Source organism: Cordyceps militaris (assembly GCF_000225605.1).
Source record: "Cordyceps militaris CM01 unplaced genomic scaffold CCM_S00007, whole genome shotgun sequence".
Lineage (NCBI taxonomy): Eukaryota > Fungi > Ascomycota > Sordariomycetes > Hypocreales > Cordycipitaceae > Cordyceps > Cordyceps militaris.
In genome coordinates, this window is record NW_006271975.1 from 1580096 (window position 1) to 1604930 (window position 24835).

General features: G+C 57.9%; 8 protein-coding genes across 8 annotated transcripts; 5 read left to right on the forward strand and 3 right to left on the reverse strand.

The window, feature by feature from the left end:
• Positions 1-637: 637 nt before the first annotated feature.
• Positions 638-1687, reverse strand: CCM_08727 (gibberellin 20-oxidase, putative; the record flags this gene model as incomplete). The annotated part of the gene is made up of 2 exons (XM_006673863.1): positions 638-1468; positions 1523-1687. The coding sequence occupies 2 exons, from the start codon at positions 1685-1687 to the stop codon at positions 638-640; spliced, it is 996 nt and encodes a 331-aa protein (XP_006673926.1).
• Positions 1688-2129: 442 nt separating this feature from the next.
• Positions 2130-3342, reverse strand: CCM_08728 (Phosphoesterase family; the record flags this gene model as incomplete). Its single annotated transcript, XM_006673864.1, has 2 exons — positions 2130-3154; positions 3201-3342. 2 exons carry the CDS (start codon positions 3340-3342, stop codon positions 2130-2132), a joined length of 1167 nt encoding a protein of 388 aa, XP_006673927.1.
• Positions 3343-5555: 2213 nt separating this feature from the next.
• Positions 5556-8156, forward strand: CCM_08729 (C6 transcription factor, putative; the record flags this gene model as incomplete). Its single annotated transcript, XM_006673865.1, has 4 exons — positions 5556-6017; positions 6084-6383; positions 6438-7796; positions 7854-8156. 4 exons carry the CDS (start codon positions 5556-5558, stop codon positions 8154-8156), a joined length of 2424 nt encoding a protein of 807 aa, XP_006673928.1.
• Positions 8157-8286: 130 nt separating this feature from the next.
• Positions 8287-11648, forward strand: CCM_08730 (NRPS-like enzyme, putative; the record flags this gene model as incomplete). Its single annotated transcript, XM_006673866.1, has 5 exons — positions 8287-8598; positions 8661-9057; positions 9117-9353; positions 9407-9482; positions 9530-11648. The coding sequence occupies 5 exons, from the start codon at positions 8287-8289 to the stop codon at positions 11646-11648; spliced, it is 3141 nt and encodes a 1046-aa protein (XP_006673929.1).
• Positions 11649-13694: 2046 nt separating this feature from the next.
• CCM_08731 (uncharacterized protein) lies at positions 13695-15065 on the forward strand (the record flags this gene model as incomplete). Its single annotated transcript, XM_006673867.1, has 5 exons — positions 13695-13904; positions 13936-14187; positions 14266-14425; positions 14477-14699; positions 14753-15065. 5 exons carry the CDS (start codon positions 13695-13697, stop codon positions 15063-15065), a joined length of 1158 nt encoding a protein of 385 aa, XP_006673930.1.
• Positions 15066-16732: 1667 nt separating this feature from the next.
• On the forward strand, positions 16733-19460 carry CCM_08732 (endo-1,3(4)-beta-glucanase, putative; the record flags this gene model as incomplete). Its single annotated transcript, XM_006673868.1, has 4 exons — positions 16733-16896; positions 16932-17195; positions 17250-17500; positions 17578-19460. 4 exons carry the CDS (start codon positions 16733-16735, stop codon positions 19458-19460), a joined length of 2562 nt encoding a protein of 853 aa, XP_006673931.1.
• Positions 19461-19726: 266 nt separating this feature from the next.
• On the reverse strand, positions 19727-21437 carry CCM_08733 (mannosidase MsdS; the record flags this gene model as incomplete). The annotated part of the gene is made up of 4 exons (XM_006673869.1): positions 19727-20292; positions 20339-20938; positions 20988-21169; positions 21235-21437. The coding sequence occupies 4 exons, from the start codon at positions 21435-21437 to the stop codon at positions 19727-19729; spliced, it is 1551 nt and encodes a 516-aa protein (XP_006673932.1).
• A 1456-nt stretch (positions 21438-22893) lies between these two features.
• CCM_08734 (Extracellular membrane protein, 8-cysteine region, CFEM) lies at positions 22894-23538 on the forward strand (the record flags this gene model as incomplete). The annotated part of the gene is made up of 2 exons (XM_006673870.1): positions 22894-22971; positions 23029-23538. The coding sequence occupies 2 exons, from the start codon at positions 22894-22896 to the stop codon at positions 23536-23538; spliced, it is 588 nt and encodes a 195-aa protein (XP_006673933.1).
• Between the last annotated feature and the right edge of the window lie 1297 nt (positions 23539-24835).

Below are 24835 nucleotides of genomic sequence, written 5' to 3' on the forward strand. Positions count from 1 at the left end.
CGTCTGCAGCGGCCAGCGCCGCCTTTGGCGCCTCCATCGGCCGCTGGCCCGCGTTCCCGGACAGCGTGGGGGCGCTGCGACGGCTGCGCGCCGCGGGGTTCCGGCTCGCGGTGCTGTCCAACACGGACCGCGCGGCGTTTGCCGACACGCAGGCCGGGCCGCTGCAGGGCGTGCCGTTTGACCTGGTGGTGACGGCCGAGGACGTCGGCAGCTTCAAGCCGGCGGCGCGCAACTTTGCGCACGCGGTTGCGGAGGTGCGCCGCGTGCTGGGCGTGCCTCCCGAGGGCATCCTGCACACGGCGCAGAGCCAGTTCCACGACCACCATCCGGCGAGCGAGGCGGGCCTCCGCACCTGCTGGATCACGAGGCCCGGCGCCGTCATGGGAAATAGGGATCGGCAGGTGTATGATTGGAGGTTTGACACGCTGGGCGACATGGCGGATGCTGTGGCCGAGGAACAGAGCGGACAGAGCTAGGGCGGTGGTGTGATGGGAAGGGGAGATTCGTCATGGACTTGATGTTTGCTTTTTACTGTTAGTTCTATTGACATGTCTCACTTAGTTATTCATTGCATAATTTGTACTGAACGTTGAAAAGTGACAACTCAAAAAGGATGGATTACAATTAAAACTCCCCATCAGTACAGCGCATTCATCCGTTTGGTAAAGTACTCCTCCGCCGTCACCGGTTCATACCTCTTGGGCCTCTCCGGCCCGTGACACGTCGGCACGCAGTCCACCACCGTGTCCAGATCCGCACCAATGAAAAACGGCATCGAGAACCGCCTCTTGGTCATGCGCTCCCCCGTCCGCCCCTCGACCTCATCATCAGCGGGCGTCCTGACCCGATGAATCGTCGACCGCAGCTCATCATTCGTCCAGCGCATCAGCATGTCGCCGATATTCACCACAACCGTGCCGGCCACGTACGGCACCGGTCGGAAGCCACCGACGCCGTCTTCCATCTCCAGCCCGCCGACGGCGTCCTGGAACAGCAGCGTCATGGTGCCAAAGTCGCTGTGCGGGCCGACGCACTCGGCCAGGCCACGCGCCAGCAGCGACGCCGCCACGGGCGGGTAGTGCAGCAGCCGCAGCTGGTGGTCGTGGCCGCGGTGGCGCGCCAGCAGGTAGTCGTCCGGTAGGCCCAGCCCCCGGGATACGGCGACGAGGAGCCGCGCCGCAAGGCCGTCGCAGAGCCGGTAAAAGTCGACGAAGAAGGCGCGGAAGCCGGGCAGCGTCGCGGCCGGCGGCCAGATGTTGGGCAGGGGCGCCGCGTCATCCTCGCGGCCGAGGTCAAACGACTCCTTTTGGTCGGGGATCTTGCGGTGCTGCGCGATGGAGGCGGCGTCAAAGACGTGCTGGGAGACCTTTTCGCGGCCGATGCTCGAGTAGCCGCGGTGGTGCCATCCTTCCGGCGGATGCGGCGCCTTGTCCTTTTCACTCTGCGGCAGGTCGAAGAATTGGCGGCTCTGCGACGAGTTGGTAAAAGTGTCTTATTGAGCAGGAGAGGGAGCTATATATACCCAGGAAAATGCTTCTTGGATTGTCTCTTCTGGAATACCGTGGTTTTTGATATAGGCAAAGCCTACCTCGCGAAATGCCTTGCATAGGTCGTTTGCCTGCTCTTCCGTCGGAGCCGAAGCGGCAAGATCAATAATCGGGACAAGGCCTGGAGACGGATCGCTCATCATGTACAAGGTAAGCGGACTGGTACAGATGAGAATGAGATATGAGACAAAGCGGAAAAAAAGAAAAAAAAATTCAATTGAGAGAACGAGATGAACTGGGAACAAGAAGGGGGGTTTTCTTCGAAGGAAAGAGCGAAGGGTCAAGAAGCGGACGGTCCCTCATAACCTTGCTGCAGTTCATCGGAGAAAAAAAGTACGCCGATGGCCCCCGCAGATGATCGTAGCCAGACGTCTCCGCACCGTTTCCCTTTCGGCCGACTCTCACCCAATAACACGAGCACACATGTCTTTTATACTAACGAATGAGTGACATGCATATGCAGCCTCGGCGAATTACACCATAAAAAAGAACCCTGCATCGGACATTTTCATCCAACCAGTTTCGTCTGGCGAATGGAACTCGTCACTCTTGCCACTCTGCATCTGCGTAGATCGCTCCGCGCTACGGCTCGTATCCCTGGGGAGGGTGCTGCGAGTCAGAGACCTTGAGTGAGTCAGTGTAGTACGTCGGTGCGTTGCTGTTCGCCCATGTATCCTTGACCGACTGCAGGATGCCACGCCCGTTGAACGTGTTACGGTCCAGGTTCAGGTTCGGCTTAGGGATGGGCTTGTTCTGCGACTTGGAGTTGAGGTAGCCGCCATAGTAGCTGTTCCAGTAGTAGCTCTGAAACTCCTTGTCGCTGTCCCACGCCCGTACCTTGTCGCCCGTCTTGTCCGCCACCATCTTGTACACGTTGGCGCCCACGTCCCAGCGCCCGAGTGTGGGCAGGTCCCAGTTGGCAGAGACGGTCGCGATCTCAGAGTAGTGGTTGTAGAAGCTGGCGTCCGTCGTGCCCACCAGCGACGCCGGCACAGCGTCGCCCACCAGCATGCCAAAGACGTTGTTTCTACGCGAGTACGTCTCCGACTCGTCCCAAGTCACCAGCACCAGCGTGTTTTGCATAAAGTTGCTGTTTGTCAGCAGCGGCTCGAGAAAGAAGCGCGCCCACTGGCCGGCCGTCGTCACGCTCGAGTCGTGCCCGTCCGATGTCATGTTGGGCGTGATGAACATCCACTGCGGTAGCGCATTGTTCTTGAGGTCCTTGTGGAACTCGGAGCGTGACGTGTCAATATTCGACATGTTCTTGACCCGGCCTAGTCGGTCGCCCGAGTCGGTCACGCTCTTGTGCATAATGGCCGGGTTGTGCTTGCGAACGTAGTCGTTGGCCCCGCGGCTGTTCTTGTACGAGGCGCCCTCGAAGCCTGTGTAGGGCATGTCTTCCTGGTAATGCGCCCACGAGATGTCCTTGGATTCGAGGAGATCAATGACCGTCGCCACATTCGATGGCGAGTCAATCAACCGATCGTCATTGAGACCGAAATAGTCACCGGCGATGCTGGCCATGTAGTTGGGCTGCGACGGGTGCGTCGCGGCGAAATAGTTGGTCAGCGTGATGCCCTTTTTGGAGAGCCACTTGAAGTTGGCTGCTATTGTCAGCATCAATTGCATCTTGGAGCGCGAGCTGTTACTCACCATCACCAAACGCCTTTTCATAGTTTTCGTTCTCAAAGTAAATCACCACAAAACGGTCAAATGCCTTGCCCTTGACATTGCTCGTCTTGACAGTGGCAGCAGCACTGAGACCAGCAAAGGCCAAGATCTTTCCGAACAACATGATGTGCAGGTGTTAACAACCGACTTGGAATGTCTTTAGTCTAGACACAACCGACAAGTGCAGCGGCTGGCTCGGTATATATGCTTTATAATTGAGAAAAAATCTCGCATCCAGTTTCCTAGTGGTAGTCTGGGGATGATGTGGTGAGCCATTGGCTAGTCAAGTTGGATACTGCGCCCACAAAACCAGCAGCAAGGGCAACGTGCCGTCATTCTCACGACAATATCTTGCATTAGTGCCATCCGCCCGATAAGCTATTTCTTCAGGCAAGATGCCGGTGCGCCAATCAGAGACGGCTCATTACCCAGCGTAACATCGCCGGTGGCCATGACCATTTTCAGAGCGGAGTCGACTAAAGCTGAGTTGGAAGGTGAAAGATGCTGCGACCGCACGTGTTTTCGTGCATATGTTGCTCTTAAATAGCACACCGAAGAAAAAAAAAGCCTAACCTCAGGTACAGACCGAGCTGGACAACGTGGTGCTGGAGCGTCGTCCAACTGGTGACGGCATTGCACAGGGGACAACTAACCACATATGAGCGGATATCGATCGGTATAGCCCAGCCCCGAGGCCACAGTCCAAAGTGCGGGAAAAATCTCTCAAATTCTCGCGAATAACGTCGCGTGTCTCATATCCCGAAGCGCACATGGCCAACTGTTGCCTTCCTAAAATTTATTAGTTCATGCGCCGGTCAAGCCTGGAATAAGCTGGGCTGGAGCGTTGTGGAGGATCTGCGCCACCATCTCTTGGCCTAGCGTCCCGCCTTGGGTGCCGTGGCCGCCGTAGCTTGGTGCAAAGGTACGAAGAGTAGGCTGTGCCGGGTTTGGGGTTGTGGAAATGGTTCTGTCTCTCGCGAAGATGGGACATCAATGATTGTGTGGAGGGCTTGTCGTGTTGGGAGACGGAGGCAAAGGGCCGAGGACTAGCTCACACCGTAGTGTGCGAGAAACGGTGGGACAATCTTCCTGTGTCGAGGCACATTGTAAGGCGTGCTCTCTCTGTAAACCTTTGGAATCTTGTCGCATTTCGTATCATACCTGTTGATACGTAGGGGTAACAGCAGCTATGCAAGCACGGCCTCGCCTCGCAGGACATGGCGAAAGCCAATCTCGACCGTTCATTTGAAGACGACGCATGTTCCTCGGTGCACTGGGATTAGTCAGGGTAGAGTAGAGGAAAAAGAAAAGAAGATGACTTGAAGTGCTGCCATGGGACTTGAGCGCGTTTGCGCTCTGGCGCGTTCATGAACTGGGAAACCTCGGCGCTGTTACGATCAAACGGTGTCGACGCCCGCGAGACAGTACAGTCGGAGGAGGCACGTCATCTTTTGGTTCCAGTTACGCATATTTGCCTGGTATTCAATTCTTTTGCGTTCCGTGATACCGCCTGCAGGCATTTTCCAACGCCAAAGCTGTCAGTGCAGGTCTCAGTGGTGGATTCTTTGCTGGTAAGCCTGACGCGCTTTCGCGTCGCGGCATCGCCTTTGATGTTCGCGCCACAGCGTGAAATGAATTCAAAGGCTCGGGACTCGGCCGCAAGTTGCCATTGCCAAAGTCGAGGTCGTGGGCTAGCTTGAGGTGCGGAGTGAGTCAAAGTGTGCATGATGGAAAGTGAAGGCGGCGCACGCTGCACGCTGGCCGTTCGTTTTCTGTTCCGTGAGCTGTGGGGACTTAACAGACTGCTATGGGTTTCGGCAGCAAACGCTGTTAGGGACTCATTGCCCTCAGCCTCAGCTGCAACTTGAATCAATCTTCTCGAGGGTACTAGGATGGATCGTGCATATAACGTAGACGCCTAATTCTGGTGGCGAGTTCGTTGCGAGAGTCACAGTTTGATTCTCGTTTTCCAGTCTTTCTAGGGTCTCTTCCGTGCACAACCGCTGTGGTCTAGCTGTGCCGTGCATGACTTGGCACATCTGCGATACTAAAATGAATGCATCACCAACTGTCGATTGAAAAAAACGCAAAAGTGCAGAAGTGAAGGAGCCATTTATTCCGGCCAGCTCCGGGCGATGCCGCAAAATCCGGGCGCGGAACGATATCCCCGCATCTGTCCGCGGGATCGGCTACCGCCTTGGCCATTTTCCGCCAGCAAGCCACAGCTCCACGACGAGCAACCTGCCACCCATCGCATTCCTGACCCTCTCAACCGACCACAGCCGAGACAACTTACTCGTCGCGAATACCGCGAGTTTCTCAAAGTGACTACCCAGCATGGAACCAATGGCCGACGTGGAGGCACCGCCTCGGAGCTATGCCCGCAAACCGCTCAGCTGCTCGACGTGTCGCATCAAGAAAATCCGCTGCGACAAGCGCATGCCGTGCTGCCACTGCGTCAAGGCCAATCTTCACTGCACGTTTCCGGCGCAGAGAAAGCCGCGGGAGCGCAAGCCGCATCTAAGAAACAGGCAACCAGAGGAGCAGGACGAGGCCGAGGCCCATGGGGACGCGTTGGCTCGCAGGCTGAGAAGTCTGGAGGCGCAGGTGTCGACGCTGCAAACGCAGTTGGTGGAGGCCAATAAGGACAGCTCGCCGCCTCCACGATACGAGCTGGTCAAGCGAACGGCAGCCGTGCACTCGGCAGGCGCTGTTTCACATATCAAATCGTCATTCTGGGCGAGCATCAATTTTGAGGTTGGTCTTCTGCCGCTACTCTTGTCTACAGGCCACTCATATGTATGTCCTTAGCTGCAACAACAGCTCACATCACGGCGCGCGAGGGGCATACAGCTGCAGTTCCAGTATAGTACGCTGGCAGGGCCTAGTTTCCCGCTGCAGAATCAGCCAGATGTCTCCATGCTGCTGTTCAAGTCCTTTCAAGGGCTGCGCCATCCGCTCCACCATCCACCAGAAACGCATATTATCCTGCTCTGGCATGTATTCGAGGAGAATGTCGAACCCATGGTTGGACTGCTACACTGCCCGACAATGGCCAACCTAGTAGAGAGGGCGCTCTGGTCCCGGCATACGCTCTCCATTGCCGAGCACGCCCTTCTCTTTTCCATGTACTATGTCGCAACGGCGTCCATGGGCGAGGAAACCGTCAGTATTCAATGTATCCAATACGCTATGCGCGTAGCTAATTCGGCGTCTTAGATCATTCGAGAATTTTCCGTCTCCAAACCCGCCCTGCTCAGTCGTATGCGAGTCCTTGTCGAGCAAGCGCTCGTCGCCGCCAAGTTTGCCAGCACAGTCGACGTCACCGCCCTGCAAGCCGTCTTGCTCTTTGTGCTGGTGCTGCGCAAGACGGGCGAGGCACGCAGCGCCGGGAGCCTAGTCGGCGTTATTGCGCACCTGGCGCAGTGCCTGCGCCTGCACAAGGACGGCGCGGGCATGTACGACCTCACGCCGTTCCAGCAAGAGATGCGCCGCCGCGTATTCTGGTGCGTCGTGGTGCTGGACCACCGCTCCGCCGAGGATCTCGGCACCGATCCCCTATTCCCCGAGCACATGTGGAACACGCCGCTCCCGCTCAACATCAACGACGTGGACCTGACCGAGAGCGCGCCTGTGCTGCCGACGGAGCGCACCGGCATGACGGACATGACGTTTTTCTTGATCCGCGTGCACACGCTGCAAACGTCGGTGCGGATCCGCCGTCTGGCGTCCGAAGAGCCCGGCCAGACCCTCGAGAGTCTGGATCAGCGCTGCGAGGACATGTGGCAGGAGACGCACAACATGCTCGAACAGAAATTCGTAGACCCGAATCCCAGCCATGAACTGGCGTGGGCGGCCAAGAAGATGGCGTCGTGCATCATCTCCAAGATGAAGCTGACGGACCAGTGCTCCTTCTACGCTCCTCAAGACGCGCACATCATGACAGCGTCGATGAAGGCGCGCTCCACCGCGCACCGCGCCTCGGCCATTCGCGTCATGGAGCAGAACCACTCGGCCAACCTCGACCATCGCTGGGCCAAGTGGAAGTGGATCTTTGTCGCCTACTCGCGCTGGCACGGATCAGCGATCCTGTTCAAAGAAATGCTGCGTCGGCCGTGGACGCCCGTTAGCGAGCAGGGCTGGGTCACGCTCCACAAGATCATGGGCGACTCCAAACTCGGAGAGCTCGAGTGCCGTCGAGACCAGCCGGTCATGCCGCTGCCTTTTGGCTTCATCTACGAGCTGACACGCCACTACCGAGAGTCGGAATATGCGAGATTGTGCAGTCAGCCGGACGAGGCGCGGCGGCTGTGCGACGAGGAGGCCGTGCGGGACCCTAGTGGGGCTGGCGCCGATCGGTCCGGCGTTTCGGCCTCATCTCTGCAGCGCTGGCAGCGGGCCGCGGGACTACTCGGGGATAGCTCTGCGCAAGGGCCGCGGGAGGAGCTCATCGCGTGCTTGCCAGGGGAGGGGCAGATGGCAGGGCTTGCGGACGGGTTGGCGATGCCCGAGATGAGCAGCCACACTTTGTTTTCAACCGCCGCGCCGGGCTATGATGCCGGAATCGACCCGTGGCCGGTGGGAGAGGTTCTGCCGGTAGAATATATGGATAACATACTGGACGAGTTATTCTAGTTGAACTTGCAGTCTGTTTCTTGCCAGCTATTGATGATCCAGTATTTGCGGCACTTTGGCGTACCATGTTATCAGCGACTCCGAGACAGCTTGACCGATGGGCGTGCCGCCACTTCCGATCCAACCGCGGCTCTCGCAGTCAAAGATCTGGCCCCATCACGGGCTTTCGCCGTTTCGGCACCTCCTGCTCGCCACGCACTAGCAATCTTAGTTCCCAGCGGCGTCATCGGCCTCGTCTCGATACGGTCCTATGGCTTCCTTTTGTCTCTGGGCCAGCGTATCAACCATGGGCTGCCGACGTAGCAATGAAACAGTTGAACAGTGGGGCTCAGTATAAAGGCAGCAGCTGTCCCCCGAGAAATGTCTTTTTTTTTCTGCATCAAACAGACACCAAATTCGCCTAATCTTGGTACATCTTCACACTTTCTGCAAAATGGCTGACAATAGCCGCACTCCCTACGGCGGACCCTACGGGCGCCGCCTCTATGTACACGTCGTCGACGAGACGGCCCGGGCCGAGCCTGACGGCACCTGGATCTACGCGCCACGCTCCTCGGTGGCGCGGGACGGCTGGCGAGCGATAACGTGGCGGCAGCACGCCAACGCGGTCAACCGCACAGCCAACTGGCTGGTTGAGCGGCTCGGCAAGCCAGTCCCCAAGTCCTTTCCGAGCCTGGCGTACGTCGGGCCCAACGATGCCCGATATCTGGTCCTCTTTGCGGCCGGTGTGAAAGCAGGCTACCAGGTGCGTGACGAGTTCATGGAGGGCGGTTGCTGCCGACTTGGCTAATACGGACGGCGGGCTAGATCATGTTTCCCTCTACCCGCAACAACACGGACAGCCAAGTCTCGCTGCTGAGAGTGACAAATTGCCAGAAGCTGCTCTACGGCAAGGAATACACCAAGAGAATCCAGCCGTGGGTGCAAGAGTCTGGTATCGGCGCCTTGGAGATGCTCGGCCTGGAGCAGGTCCTGGACGATGCGCCAGCGCCGGTTCATCCATACGAGGAAACCTTCGAGTCGGCTAGGTTTGACCCCGTCATCATACTGCACACGAGTGGCAGCACTGGTACTCCGAAGCCAATATACTGCAACCAGGGTCTCTTCTCATCGGCGGATCGTTATCACGATTTTCTAGAGTACGAGGGTTTCCCGTTCATCATGGAGGCCATGGCGACGTACTCGAACAAGACGTACTGCCCACGTATGTCGACTACTCCCACCATCCTCATGCTTCCGTTCACTGACTCGGGCCATCAAAAGTCCCTCTGTTTCACGCATTTGGTTTGTACTGCTTCGTCAACATTGCCACATTCTGGGGCAAACCTCTGGCACTCGCCATCGGTGACAAGCCGTTGACGGCGGAGAGCGTTTTCGAGGGCTACGAGGCAGCCAGATGCGACGCCCTGATTCTTCCGCCGTCTACTGTCGAGGACATGGCCAAGCTCGACGGAGGGATTGACAAGCTCAAGCAGCTACGATACGTTGCTATCGGCGGAGGTACGTACATCTTTCTGGTTCGTTATTCTGAGTGATGACTGACACTTGTCTAGGTGGTATCTCGCCCCAGGTCGGCAACAGCATCACGTCCCAGGGCGTCAAGCTCAACAACTGCATTTCAAGCACTGAGTACGTTGTCGCCGCTTCAGCGCCTGCTATCCAGGCTAACCGTGTAGATACTGCATGTACCCCGTCTACTGGCAGACCAACTACGACAACTGGGACTGGTTTATTTTCGACAATGCGCAATTCGGCTGCGAGTACGCCCACGTGGGCGACAACCTCTACGAGCAAACCATTATTCGCCACACGCCGTCTCAGCCCATCTTCTACACCTTTCCCGACGCGACCGCGTACAAAACCGGCGATCTCTTTGAAAAGCACCCGGCCCTGCCCGGCCACTGGCGCTCCCAGGGCCGCGTCGACAACATCCTCGTCTTCCGCAACGGGGAGAAGCTCAACCCCGTGAGCCTCGAGACGGCCGTGACCCTGCACCCCGACGTGCGGCAGGCGCTCGTAGTCGGCCATGGCCACGTGCAGGCGGGCATGATCCTGGAGCCGGTGCGCTGGCCCGCGGACGAGGCGCAGCGGCAGGCGTTTCTGGACGCCATCTGGCCGGTGATTGAGGCGGCGAACGCAAAGACGGTGGAACATGGCCGTGTGGCGCGCCATCTGGTCGCCTTGGCGGATCCGCAGAAGCTGTTTCTGTTCTCGGCTAAGGGCTCGCTTCGACGCGGCGCGGTGGTCCAGATGTACAAGGAGGAGATTGAGGCACTGTTCGCGGCGCACGAGGTCGTTGAGGCGGCGCCGCTCGATACGGGTACCCGTGAGAGTCTGGCAGCGGACATCCGGGCGCTGCTGAGCGCAGCGTCGCCGGGCGGTGTCCTCGAGGACGAGGACGACTTCTTTCTGCATGGCATCGACTCGCTTCAGGTCATTCATCTGGCTAAACGCGTCACAGCGGGCCTACGCGAGGCCGGTGTCGATCAGGACCGGGCGGTGCTGGCGCCGCGCGATGTGTACGCGCACAGCACCGTGACCAGACTCAGCGAGTTTCTGTTTGATCGCATCCAGGGAACGAGTAGTACTAGGTCACCGAGCCAGGCGGAGATTCTGCAAGGTCTAGTAGACAAGTACAGTGCCGGCCTGGCCAGGCGCAGCGACAGCGACAGCCGGCCGCGCGCCAAGACCACAGGTAAGACTGTGCTTCTGACGGGGTCGACTGGCAGTCTCGGTTCGTACCTTCTTCACTTTCTGATTCAGGACGCGGGTGTGGCGAGGATCGTCTGCCTGAATCGATCGGACGACGGCGGGCGCGTCAAGCAGCGGCAGGCGCAGAAGGAGCGCGGCCTGTCCACCTCGTTTGACAAGGTCGTCTTTTTCCACGCTGACCTCTCGCGCCCCGATTTTGCCCTCGCCAAGGCGGATTTCGCAGATCTGCGCAGCTCCGTCGATGTCATTCTGCATAACGCGTGGCCGGTCAACTTCAACATTGCCGTGGCGTCCTTTGAAGGCCACATCCGCGGCGTCCGGCACCTGATCGACTTTGCGCAAAGTGCTGCCGTGCAAACCGCGCTCCTCTTTGTCTCCTCCGTCGGCACCGTGGACCGGTGGTCATCGGCTGCGTCGCCTGTGCCCGAGGCCAATCTCACAGACCTCAGCCTCGCGGGCATGGGCTACGGCCAGTCCAAGCAGGTCGGCAGCATCGTCATCGATGCGGCCGCCAGGGTCGGCGGCGTGCCGGCCGCCGTCGTGCGCCTGGGCCAGGTCGCGGGGCCGACGATGCAGAAGGGCGCATGGAACACGCACGAGTGGCTGCCGACGCTGATCGAGTCCTCGCTTCGGCTCGGCTTGCTGCCCAGTAGCCTCGGCAGTAGCAATGACGTCGACTGGGTGCCTGTCGACACGGTGGCGCGCACCATTCTCGACATGGCGCGCAGCCTCTCTGCGGAGACGGATTTCAGCAGCGGCGCGCGCTTCTTCAACCTGGTGAACCCCACCACGACGCCGTGGTCGACGATTGCGCCCGCCGTGGTGCGCTTTTACGAGCAGCGCGGCGCGGCGCTGCGGCTGGTCAGTTTGGAGGACTGGATCGAGGCGGTGGAACAAGCGCCGGCGTCGTCGAACCTGTCGGCGGTGAAGCTGCTCGACATGTATGGAGCACTGGCGGGAGCGGGTGCAGGAGCGGGGTTCGCGACGGAGGAGGCGAGGCGGGCGAGCGGCGCGTTGGCGGCGATGGGGCCGGTCACGCCGGAGCTCATGACGCTGTGGTGCGAGCAGTGGAATTTTGTGTAGATAGAGCGAGTCTAACACTCAAAGGAGCTAGTTTCACTATATTCGGGTCGTTGCTTGAATATATGTAATTATCAGGCTGTAAGGAATCCAATAGCCGTGCCACGTAGTATCCGCGTCCCTAAACACATCCATCAAGGCCTCTACGCCAGCCGCAGTATTGCGTCCCATTTCTACAGTATCCGTAGATGTTGTAGCAGTCGCCGGATAACGAGCTGGAGCACGTCATATAGACTTTATTCGTTCCGATCGTACAATTTGCGCTTGTGCATGTCGCCCGTGCAGCAGCCGAGTGGCGGCAAACAAATCGCATTAGGCATCCCCTATCGGTATACCGGCAACGACCTGTCCCTCGCCAGTGCCATACCCAGAAACAGAGCCGGGCGCGTTGTTAATAATAGTATAGTAGACAGTAATATAAAGACACCTTACGACTTGCTATTGCTGTCCCCACTAGCTTTGGTGTTATGAACCCGTCTGAACTGCCCCCTGATCACCTCTACAATAGTAGAAGCAAGAAATTCGCCGACCTTCTTTGGCGACTTGAGTTTTAGACGGTGGTGACGGACAACTAGCGGGTCGGAGAATATCCTCTCGGATGGCGCGTCCAGCCTCCTCAGAAAGGCGGCGGGGACAGAGGAGCTGTATAAGTAAAGACCGCCTTCCCAAAGGGCGATAACAAATACCTGGAAGATGTTAGGTCCGGAAGATGAAGAGAGGGGAGGGTCATTACTTCAAAGTCTGATGACGTGTAGGTCTCGAGGGAAGGCACGGGTGCACACAATTCGTCAACTGCGGACAAGGACTCGAGATCCCCTTGTTGGGGTGGTCTCTGTGTTACTGTTGGATACCTTTGTTCCCAGTCTCTCTGGCGAGCGCTTGCCAGCCCCTGCGCCAGAGCGATCAAGACAGCCACCAGAATCGGGTCGCGGATTGGATCGTCTGGCCGCAGAAGAGCCTGGCGTTGGCGCTGCAGGAGGACGGTCGGTTTACTGAAGTGCCGTCTCTTCAAGTAGACAGAATCATCCCGGCGACGAGCGACCGAATGCAGGTTTAGCACGGCGAGTGCAGGTGGAGCAGAGGCGTCGTCTGAGGCGGCAAAAATGCCCTCGGTAACGAGGCTGCAGGCGTGCCGACCCCCTAGATCAAAGGAGATGGTCTGGTCTCTGCAGATCCTGCGCGCGCAATGTGTTAGCTGAGCATGGAGAAAATTTGAGTCACCGTACTGAAATAAGCCAAGACTGGTGAGAACCGCATGCCAAGCCTTAACCCTGTAGCTGTAGGAGATGGCCTTGTGCGTGAGACTGAAGCTGGCCTTGGTGACGGCCGTGACGGCGGCAGTCGATGGCGGCGAATGCGATGGCGGCTGGAGAATCGACGCGGGCGGTCGCTCCCATGTTTCGACAAAAGAACATCGCAGATGTTCGAGATGCACCCCCGTCCACTGCAATGGATGAACAAACAGACGCAAACGCGAGTGCTGCCTCAGGATGGCGTAGATGGACTCGGGTTCAGGGGGCGTTTGGCAGAGCCGGCGCCGCTGCTTGGGGCAGCCCGCAGAAACGTCTTCCGGCGCAGGGCGTTTGTTAGAAGAGCGCATAGATACGCTCGCGAGTAGGAAATTTACTACTAGTAATAATGTAGAAACCTGGTGAGCTGTTGGTTTTGATGGAGGATGATGCGTGAGGGAGACGCGTGAACAAAGCGCCCTGCGCGAAATTGTAAATCCGCGCCCTGCTGACTAACTTTCCCATCCCCCCATTCAATGCATAATAAAGTAAAGAGCATAATAAAGTATTGATATTTAAGGTTAATAAGTAGATAATATTAAACATAGAAAAAGGTTAAAAAATCGATATGGACAGTCTAATCAAATGGTTAACGGCCACGCGTCCTTTGTGACTAGTCACGAGCCGCCGCTTACCTAAAGTGCCTCCTATTAGGTAAGGAAGCAAGCAGGTCTGCGCAATAAATACGTAGGTACCCGGCCCGCCATACCTTGCCACAACAACAACGACTAAAGTTGGATGATGAACTCTACTCATTACCATGGCATCCGGTTACACAATTCGAACTCGTGGTGAGCTGGATAGTGAAGCAATGAAGCCGGGCAATGCAAGCACTATATTTGAACTTCAAGGGCGCGCAGCGTCGGCCAGCCGTTGGACAACTGGCCATCTCGTTCCTTTCCGTCTCATCGCCTTGCCGATGAAGCAACACTTGCCTGTGCTCTGGAGGACACATCGTCAGAATTGCCCTGTATGTAATTCCCACGCCAACCCGTTCTCAGTCCGTTGATCGCAAAGAAGTCGATGTTCTTTGCGGCCGTAACCCAGATCGTCTAACCAGACGCCTCGAGAGCGACCTGGAAACCGTCCCAGGCGGACCCTTTTGGGTTGCTCTCGCCGGAGCTCTCCGCAGGGCAGCCCAACAGGAGCCCGAGGCGCCCCAGAGTGGCAGACGCATGAATCCCCTTCGCAATGCTAGGCCGTCGGTGGTCTCTGGACAGCTGGAATACTTTGTACCCTCTGGCGAAATGAGAGTTGGTTCCTCCTCCCCTACCCAAGCATCGAGCTCGCCTGGTCATCCACTCTCGTCTAGTTTTGGGACCGAGAATCAGGATGATGACGGTCTCGATGCCGATGAAAGCTACGAGTATGACAGCTACTATGCGCATACGGAGGATGTGGCGGTCGCCCTGGCTACGCGATTTCTTTCCTTTGTTTTGTGCCGATGTCTCAATCAGTCTGGTTATATGGAGGTGCGCGTGCGCATTGAGCGTTTGTCGGCGAGTGCCCATATTACCGGAGCTGGGTCGAAGCTTCTTATAGCACAAGACGACGGCGGCATCTGCGCCATGGAACTCCAAGACAAAGGGTGGCAGATGACGTTCTCTCGCGTGGCGATACTTGAGGCGAAAAGAGGCTTAGGTCATGTTGCCCGCGACCCGGCCACCGGTGAATTTCAACCTGTATCGACCAATCTCTTACCTCAATGTCTGGGCGAGGCGATCATCGCGTGGAAAAGCACCCCCAAAGAGGAGCGGAATAACGAGTATGCTCTAACGCCTCCCGAATCCCGAATAAGTACTGTACTAACGACTTGAGTGTGTTTCTACTCGTCATCGTAAATACCTTTTTCAGGCTGATACACTTCCGCTTCGGCAGTGACTACTTGGAGTATCTCGATGCACCCGACCCCCGCATGCAACTGTCCATCGCCCTCGACCAAAATAAGGATAGTGCGGTGATGATGGAGAGCAGCAAGTGGTTTAATCTTGAGGTACCTGGGCATCGAAAGGCGGCTATGTGCCATGTTCTTGCATTAGTCAGGTGGTTTCGTATTCATAGCTTGCGGGATAGGAGCGCAGAGAAGACAGAATCTGATAGTTCAGACGTTTCAGACACTGATATAAGTTAAGACTATTAGTTAACAGCGAGTAACTATCAGTACAATAGGGTATTTTAGTAGAGCTTATAGTATTATAGTACAAGTAGTATAACTATATATATTAAAGTTCCTATATACATGAAAGGCTTTAGATTTATTTCTGAATTGTATTTAGAAGTAGATTTTGAATTATAGCAAATGTTTTATAACCTCAATGTAAGCCCTACTGTTTGTGTTTGGAGTAATCTAGCCGCCACTCGCTGCTTAATGAAAGATTTATGGCAGCCAAGCTCGCCAACTGGGTCCAGCTGATGATAGATGGCCTGGAAGCTGGAGGTACGATGCCCTGTCAACCACAGTATTTCTGCCACATTTACTATAGATAGTTAGGACCTGAATGATTTAGTTAGATCTCTCTCCTCGTATGTGTGCCCTGGTGGTCCCAATACCAGCTGGATCAACTTTATGCACAAGACAGAGTAACTAGTTAGGACAGTAACTATGTGGACCCAACCAACTAGTTCACGTTGGTATCAGTCCCCGAAAATGTTGGCTTTCACGACGGAATCGAAACGAGGTTCCAGGCTTTCTCGAATCAGAGCCGGCGTAGCCACAACGAGGCTCAATCGGCCCATCCCACTGGTCTAGACATTGCGAACCACGCAAAGGCGGCCAGCCGATTCATTAGGGCCTCATATTTTACTAATTCATCAGTTTCCGAGTCTACTTTTGCGAGAGGCGTCGAGGCTAGAAGCAAAAAAACGTGGCTTGCAAATAGTCTGCGGGGGCTAATGCAGGGGAGATTGCGCACGCTCCGTTGGGCTATAGTTGGTTGACGGGAAGAAAAAACGGCTTCTGTCTCACTTGTACACTTGGGTTTCTTTGCTGAGTCGCAATGCGAGACATGGCAAGTCTACATGGCGGTTGGGAAGCTTGACCAACACACTTATCTTGACACCCGTGTAGAGACACCTTTCAACGTGACTGCATGCCTCCAGGAGTCCGTCTTCGGTGGTATGTCACGCAAGGCTGCGCTGGGGCACGAAGGATTGGATGACTATGAACCAGGGTACCGCGTACTATAGCCTCTTGACAATAGCGTGAATGATGAGTTAGCGCAATCAAAGTTCCGCTGACAGCCTCACGGACGACCATTCGCTCAGCCGCCAACTCCACACTGCTATCGCCAAGTGGTCCTCGCGGCATCGTTGGTCAAAAGGGGACTTGTCTGGCCACGCTCAGGATGGGGCCCTCGACGCACTATTCGACGCCAAACAAAGGCTTCGTCTATGGAGGGGACGTGGCAGCAAATCAGGTCCTGCCATCTTCCAGCCTGATGCTAGCGGGCACGCCTCGATTGGGTGGCACGTCACCAAGTCCCGTTCCCGCCGCATAATGGAGACATCAGATGGCAGAGGGCAGTGATGCGGCGCCCCGGGCTTAGAGCAGATGGCCGTTCTGACTCGTTCCCGTACGGGATGGGAAAGGAGAGCGCTTATACCCCGAACGGATACTTATAATACTGCAAGAAGGCGCCGCGAGCCCGTTCGGCGACGCCTTGTTCATCAACCAACGCAAGTCTCTGTTGCTCGTCTTTCCTTTTTCAAGAGCCGTTTTTACGCTCGTCCATCGACGTATCGCACGTCACCCACATTCGTTTTTTTTCACTGAATCTACAGTCCACGTTCTTTCCCAGCATGGGTCCCTTTGCCACCTCTCTGGCCGTGCTGTTGGCCGGCGCCAGCACCGCGTCCGGCACCGTCTTTTCGCTCAAGGAGTCGTACGACGCGTCCAACTTTTTCAACAAGTTTGATTTCTTCGAGGCATGCTTTATTTTTCTTTTATTTTCTTCTTTTGGCGGGTGTGTGTTTCGATTGCTAACACGGGCATGCAGAGCAAGTTTGGCACCGGCAACCCCAACGACCATGATCCCAGCAAGGGCTTCGTCAACTACGTGAGCCGCGACGTCGCCTTTGCCAGCGGCTTGGCCAAGTACCAGGGCGACGACGTGTACATTGGCGTTGACGCCAAGAACACGTGGTGGTCGCCCGACGGCCGGCCCAGTGTGCGGCTCGAGTCGAAAAAGGACTACACCAAGGGCCTCTTCATCGCGCGCTTCAACCACCTTCCCAAGCGGGCGTGCGGCGCCTGGCCGGCATTGTAGGCGCTCGAGACCATCTCTGTAGGAATGACGGTACACTAACATTCGGGCAGCTGGACGTACAGCAAGGTCGGCACCTGGCCCAACGGCGGCGAGATTGACATGTACGAGAACTGGAACCTGGCTACGCAGAACCACCCGACGTTCCACACGGGCGACGTCGACGCCGTCGGCCGCTGCGTCATCAACACGGCCGGCAGCACCGGCTCGCTCCTGCGCGCCGACTGCTCGCACGACGACACCAACACGGGCTGCAACGTGGCCGACACCAAGGGCCCGTGGGCGTCGCCCGACGGCGGCATCTGTACGTGCTCTCTTCCCCTTCCTATGACCTCTTTATCCCCTCTTGCCAAAAATCTCGCAAAGCTCACCAGTGACCAGATGCCATGGAGTGGACGGACAGCTACATCCGCGTCTTTGCCTGGTCGCACGCCGACGCGCCGAGCAATATCGGCTCGACGCGCCCCGACACGGCGGCATGGGGCAAGCCCGTGATCGAGGTGCAGGACGGGCCGTGCAACATCAAGCGGCAGTTTGGCCCGCAGAAGCTGGTGCTCAACATTGACTTTTGCGGCGACGCGGCGGGAAACCCGTACCTGTGGAATCAGGAGTGCGGCCCGGTGACGGGCGAGCAGGAGTGCTACCAGTATGTGCGGAACAACCCGGAGCAGTACAAGGATGTATACTGGAGGGTTCAGGATATTCGGTACTTTGAGGAGGGGAATGAGCCTGATCCTACGTCGTCGTCTACCACGTCGTCGTCTACTGCCTCGTCTACTACCTCGTCTACCACGTCGTCTACTACCTCGTCTACCACGTCGTCTACTACCTCGTCTACTACGACTACGTCGACGACGACTTCTTCAACTTCTTCGACCACGTCTACGTCGACAACGACTTCTTCGACTTCTGCCACCAGTTCCACAACTTCTTCAACCATCCCTCCCACCACCTCTTCCACCGCCTCTTCGACCACTTCTTCAACTATCCCTCCCACCACTTCGACCGCCTCTTCGACCACTTCTTCGAGCAGTTCCACTATTGGCACCACTAGCACCACTAGCACCAGCATCACCAGCACGTCCTCCTCGTCCTCGTCTTCAAGCTCCAATACCTCTAGCACAGACGGAAGCAGCTCCTCCTCGTCCTCGACAACCACAGATATCCCTACGAGCACCAGCAGCGCCACCACTTCGTCCTCGACGCTGACGTCTGCCTCGTCAAGCTCCACTTCGGCCACTACCTCTTCGAGCGACAGCCTAACAAGCTCATCCCAAGTCTCCACTAGCTCATCAACTGCTGTCTCAACCTCGTCGTCTTCTGTCCCTGTTTCCTCTTCCTCTTCCACGTCCACCACGTCCGGCTCCACGTCCTCTTCCTCCTCCATCGACCCCGGCTCCTCTTCCTCGGCCACGCCGACTTCGCTCCCGACCGGCAGCAGCTCATCCTCCTCTGCCCAACCCGCGACCAGCACTAGCGCCGCGTCCTCATCAGGCTCGAGCACCTCATCAGCCGGCACAGCCACCCGCAGCTCTAGCGCCGGCCCCGTCACGGCCTCTTCTTCCTCGAGCACTTCTGTCCCGACCGCCTCGTCGTCGCAGGAGGAGTGGACGACATCGACCGTCTTCGCGACGACAACCTACACAGTCACCAGCTGCGCTCCCACCGTCACCAACTGCCCCAAGGGCCAGGTCGTGACCGAGACCATTCCGCTGTACACCACCGTGTGCCCCGTCACCAGCGCCGGTACAAGCACGGCAACCCCCTCTGGCAGCAGCAGCAGCAGCGGCAGCGGCAGCGCTCCCGAGACAGTCACTACCAAGATCACCAAAGTCTACACCATCACCAGCTGCGCCCCGACCGTCACCAACTGCCCCGTCGGCAAGGTCACCACCGAGGTCCTCACCAGCACCCTTTCCGGCAGCAAGAGCAGCATCAGCGAGCCCGGCCCGTCCTCGTCCGGCACGGGCGCTCTCCTGGTTGAGCCGGCCACGAGAATTGCTACTCCCGCGTCGGTCGCCACGGCCGCGAGCAGCATTCAGCAGCTGCCGTCTACCGGCGTGGCTGTCGCGGCTACTGGCGTTCCCAGCGTCGCCACCTCGGCTGCGCATGTCGCCTCGACTGGCATTGCTCCCTCCAGCACTCACAAGCCCGCCGGTGCTCAGACACAGCCCCCGATTGCTGCCTTGGCCAGCCCAGCCAAGTCTGTGTCCAAGGCGGTCGCTCTGGTCGCAGGCATGCTAGTCGCCGCTCTCTTCTTGTAACGTACAAAAGATGCGCGGGTGCTGTTTATATGCATGAGCCAGATTTTACTCGTCTTTATTTTCTTGACTACATTTTCTCTCACATTACGGATACTCGCATGAACCGATAGAGCTTACTTGCCCACGTGCAGCGGTGCCAGGCAACCTTGTAATGTACCTCACATAGATTAATTATACATATATGACAGCTTTTGTCACAATGTGTACTAAGCCTACATCTAGGTTTCTGTATTGCATCATCTCACCTGGATTAACTACACATGCCACTAGTCGCGGACCTTGAACGGGTGCGCCTCGGTGTTGAAGACAAACTGGTTGGGCTCGCCGGCCTTGACCTGGACGGGCGTGTCATCGACGAAAATGAGATACAAGTACTTGAGCGTCTCGGCGAGGAAAAACGACTGCTGAAAGTCGTCGAAGCCGCCGCCGTCGGGCTTTGTCACGTCGCGCAGGCCCGAGTAGCCGCTGCCGGCGCGGCACTTGCTGACGATGGAGTTGAAGCCCCGCCAGGCGAGGTCCTGGTACTTTTTGTCGCCGGTCGCGCGGTACGCGTAGTACAGAGACTCGACGGTCTCGGGGCGCAGCACGTAGTCGGCGCCGTCGACCCAGAAGCCGGCCGTGGCGTAAAAGGCGGCCTGGTCGGCGGGCGGCTGCTGGTCGGTGTCGGGGTGGGCCGAGTCGACCCAGCGGAAGACTTCGGGCCCGATGCCGCTGGCCGTGGCGTTGTAGGTCTGAAAGTACGACTCGGCGAGCGCGAGGCCGAACTTGGTGTACTTTTCCTCGCCGAGGACGAGGCCGGCGAGGATAAAGTTTCCACCAGCAAAGCTAGTCACTGCGACGGGGGTTAGTATTCAACGGCTCGTTGTGGCGCAGGCTACAGGTGTACTTGCAGTGTCCGGTCACGGACTCGGTGGTTTGCCCGTCAAACTGGTTCAGGAACGTGAGGTCCTGGCGGGACGTCGGGTGCGACGCCAGGTGCTCCATGGTGGAGTCGGCCGCAGCGATCCAGCGGTCGCGATAGAGGCCGTAGCTCTTGGGATCGTAGACGTACATTTTGATGAGGTACTCGTAGAAACTGTCGTCGCCGCCGGACCAGCCGCCGCGGCTGTTGAGAAAGGTGCCGTCTGCCGTGCTAATGTCAGTGCCGACGAGGCCGGGCCAGGCCTCGGGGCTACCCTTGGGGGTGAGGAGATGCGCCTCGCATTTCGCGGCCAGCTCGGCATACACGGGGTTGCCCGTGAGGTCGCTGAGGCGCGTCCACTCGAGGATGAGGGTGCCGACTTCGGCCAGGTTGCTGCTGGAGCGGCCGCTGATGCGGCGCGCGGGGTTGAGCACAAGGTAGCCGTCAGCGACGCCGGACGGCGTGTCAAATGCGAAGCTCAGCGTGTCGGCCAATCGCGCAGCCTGGGTCAGCAGGGCGTCGACCTGTTTGGGGTCGTTTGCCAGGCGCTTGTACGGGCCCTTGAGCAGGTCGTAGGCTAGGAGAGGTCAGTGGGCGTGGAACTAGCGGGGGAGTGAAGTGCGTACCGCTGAGAAGGCCACCAAGGTAGCGAATGGTGGTTTCAAAGAGAGAAATGGTCTCTTCTTCCTTGCGCGTGGTGGTGAAGTCGACGGTGGGGATGAACTCAAGAATGGTGTTGACAATATCCTTGTAGTTCATGACAATAGCAGTGTCGAGGGCGTCAATGGGAGTGAGTCCCCATTGCGCTCTAAAGGTGGTTAGGGTGGTTAGTTGGGGGCAAAAGACCTGGGGAGGGAGGAGAGGGGATCGTACCGGTCATCCTCGTAGGTGTTGCTGATGGGGTGCAGGTCGTCGTGCGGCCAGGCGTACTTGTAGTAGCCGGACCAAGCCGTCTCAAAGGCGGCGCGGACAGCGCTGGCGCGGGCTTGGTCTGGCCCCGGCGCGCTTTTCTCGAGGGCCGGCAGGGCGAGAGCCGGGCTCAACATGGCCGTGAGTAGATATGCAGCCGGCTTCATGATGGACTAGTTAGAATGGCGAGGGGTGGCAAGACCCCAGGTGTGCGGGTGCGGCTGGCTTTATATATGAATGGCGCAAATTGGGCCCTCCTTCGTTTGTCTTGCTCTAATTACTCCGCACGAGGAAAAGGTTGCTAGTTACTCCGTAGCCAAGGTGACGTTGTCTTGGATGTCTTGGACCTGCGGATGAGCTAGCTGGTGGATGGAATGCGACGCTGCAGGTAGCGAACCGGACGCAGATCAGCTTGGAGATTGCCTAGCGAGGCCTGCTCTGCAGAAACGATGCATTGTGTGCAGAGTACGAGCGGGGGAAGTACGCGGAAAGGATCATGGTCGCATCCGATGAGGATGATGGCAGGAAAAAAAGAGCAGCCAACGCTAGTCCATGGCGAAGACCTGCTAAAGCCGGTCAAGCGTGGCTTCATCATCTCGGCCCTATTTTGGGGGTCACAAGTTGAAGAAGAGCTGCTGCGGGCGGTATAGCGGCGTACTTTTATCCTGCTCGTTTATTTCCCACATTGCGTTTCTCTTAGCCAAACCTCTCCGTCAAACAGCAGACGAGTCTCGGCACCAGATGGTGGCTGTGGCGCCGGGGTTGAGATGCGGGGTAGCTCTGTCGGACGATCAAGTGCGCTAGATGGCCGGAATACTAGTATAGCTTTTTATAGTATGTTCGCTTCATGTATTGTTCTCTGTGGGTGATGCCGCCGTTTATTCCGTGGCTAGAAGCTGCGCGTTTGGACACGGAGACGAGGACGACAATGTGACAAGGTTCAGAACCCAGCATACTGGTAATGACGAGACGAACTCAGTTGACGTAATAGATAAACTTGGCAACTTGCAGGAATAGTGAAAAGGGACGAATTTGCGTGTGACCGAAAGCTCGACGCACAGATGAAAATTAATCCTCACGGCAAACATTCTATTCTCGTTTGCAGTACAGAGTACTTGATTAGTTAGCAACACTGCTTTTTTTTCTTAGACACAAAGGTGCTTGGTCAAAGCTTTGGACAAGCTGTGGACAAAGGGTGGACAAAGGGTACCTCGTCAAGACTCGCTCACCACCAACAGCCACCCAAGGACCACCAACACCGTCTTGCCCGCCATGTGCCTCACCTTGCTCAACGCGCAATGCACTTGAAGCGTGGCATCGCGGACATGTCCACACGCCTCACCTGGTAGCTGCGCACAGCACACTTGTCTCCCATCAAGCCCATGATATTACCTGCGCCCGCACTTCCGTCGCGACGCTGCTCCGACAGCATGTACCCGGTCGATACCACCCAGGCTCGTCCGCCCGCCTCCCCAACGCCCTGGCCAGTTCATATAAACAAAGATACACTATGCTTTGCATCTCCTGTCCCCCCCATCTCTTATCTCGCATCATCCTCTGTCCATTGCCAGTCTCGTATCTGTCCACGATCTACCTGTGTTCTATTCACCACAAGCAGTCACCATGAAGGCCACTGTCCTGCTCCTCTCTCTCATCGCGCTCGTCGCCGCCCAGGACTTTTCCTCGATCCCTGCCTGCGCCGTACGTAGCCCCAATAACGACTAGTAGCGTCGGATCGACCAGCTAACCCGCGCACAGCTCGGCTGCATCTACAAGGCCGTCCCCGACACGGGCTGCTCCATCGCCGACGTCGACTGCCTCTGCCGCAAGGAGAAGCAGGCCCAGATTCAGGCCCTCGCCGGTGACTGCCTCGTCAAGCAGTGCAGCGCCGACGACCTCACAAAGGCGGAGAACCTGACAAAGGACATTTGCAAGAAGCTGACCTCGACTGCCCCAGCCACCGTCACCGTCACGGCCGGTGATTCCTCGTCGTCCTCGGGAAGCAGCAGCAGCGCCAGCGTGACGGACTCCCACTCTCCGGCCACCACCACACATTCGTCCTCGTCGTCCGCGTCGGCTGTCAGTGGCACGTCGTCGGCCTGGACCAACGCGACGAACTTGACCACGGCCACCACCAAGACGGCCGACGAGACGACGCCGACTGTCACCACCACGACTACCCACAGCTCGTCCAAGTCTCCCAACGCTGCTGCTGGTACCGCCGCCGGTGCTCTTGTCGCCGTGGTTGCTCTTGCTTTTGCTCTGTAAAGGGAGAGTTGTCTTTTACTTTCATGTTTACGTTAGTGTACACCATTTGGATTTGAAGCTGTCGTTGCGCTGGACGATTAGAATGTCAATAGTACTGCAATAATAATACCTTTCTGAGAGCTGCAACGTCGCAATACGTCAAGAGTACAAACTGGCGAGAATCATGTCACAAGTAGCTAGGTACTGGACGACCAAATAGTAAAAAAGTCAACGCTGTGATTACACACATTATCCAACACTACCAACGCCACTTGTACATAATCCATGTACCTCTATCGTCTATGCATCTATACTAAAACCCACTCTGTGTGCACATTTTCTGAAACGCCGTCGCCACGCGCACGCTGCCGACATCGACAAAGCGGTAAAACACATCGGCGACGCTCAGCGCGACGGCAAAGTTGAAAATCGTCGCCAGCACCAGGCCCGTCGCCCAGTCGCGGTGCGTGTCGATGCCCGTCACGGCCATGACGGCCGGCGTCACGACGTAGCCGACGGCGTGCAGCACCGGCCCGTGCACAATATACAGCGAGTAGCTGACGGTGCCGAGATACTGCGCCGTCGCCGTCAGGAACGGCCGCTGCAGCGTCGCGCTGCTCGACACGGCCACCAGGAACAGCAGCGCCCCCGCCCCGTGCACGTACCGCTTCGGATCGTCCGTCCAGCTCGGCGCCAGCCACGCGTTGACCAGCGCGAACCCGGGCGTCTTGTCCGCGCGCGCCGGCGGCGACGACATGAGGTACATGCCGGCCAGCGCGAGCAGCGCGATGCCGAGACCGCGGAGCACGTACCGGCGCGGCCTGCTAGACGCAGCGGGGTAGAGCCCGGACTCGAGCTGGACGTTCTCGTTGTCGTCGTCGCCGCCCGCCAAGGCCGCTGCCGCGGCGTCCTTGCGCATCAGGTCCAGCTCCGCCAGCAGCGCGCCGGCCAGAAACAGCGCCACCTCCCAGCGGTCGCAGCGGACCATGAAGAGCGCGAGCAGCGCGAGCAGCGCGAGGCGGGCGCCGACGCGGCAGCACGCGAGGGCGGCCAGGCTCAGCGAGACGACGAGCGAGGCGCGGAACTCGAGCGGGACGGTCCACAGGTGGGGGTCGTAGTGCGTCCAGAACGGCTGGCGCCAGGGGTCGAGCAGCAGGCCGGCCTGCTGGCGCCAGTCGCGCAGGGTGGCGGCGAGCGAGTCGTGGCGGCCCGGGTGGAAGTCGGGCCAGAAGAAGACGGTGTCGTCGAGGGCGTCGAGGTTGTGGCGGGCGGGGGCAAAGGCGCCGGCGTAGGCGAGCAGCGCCGTCGCGAGCATGGC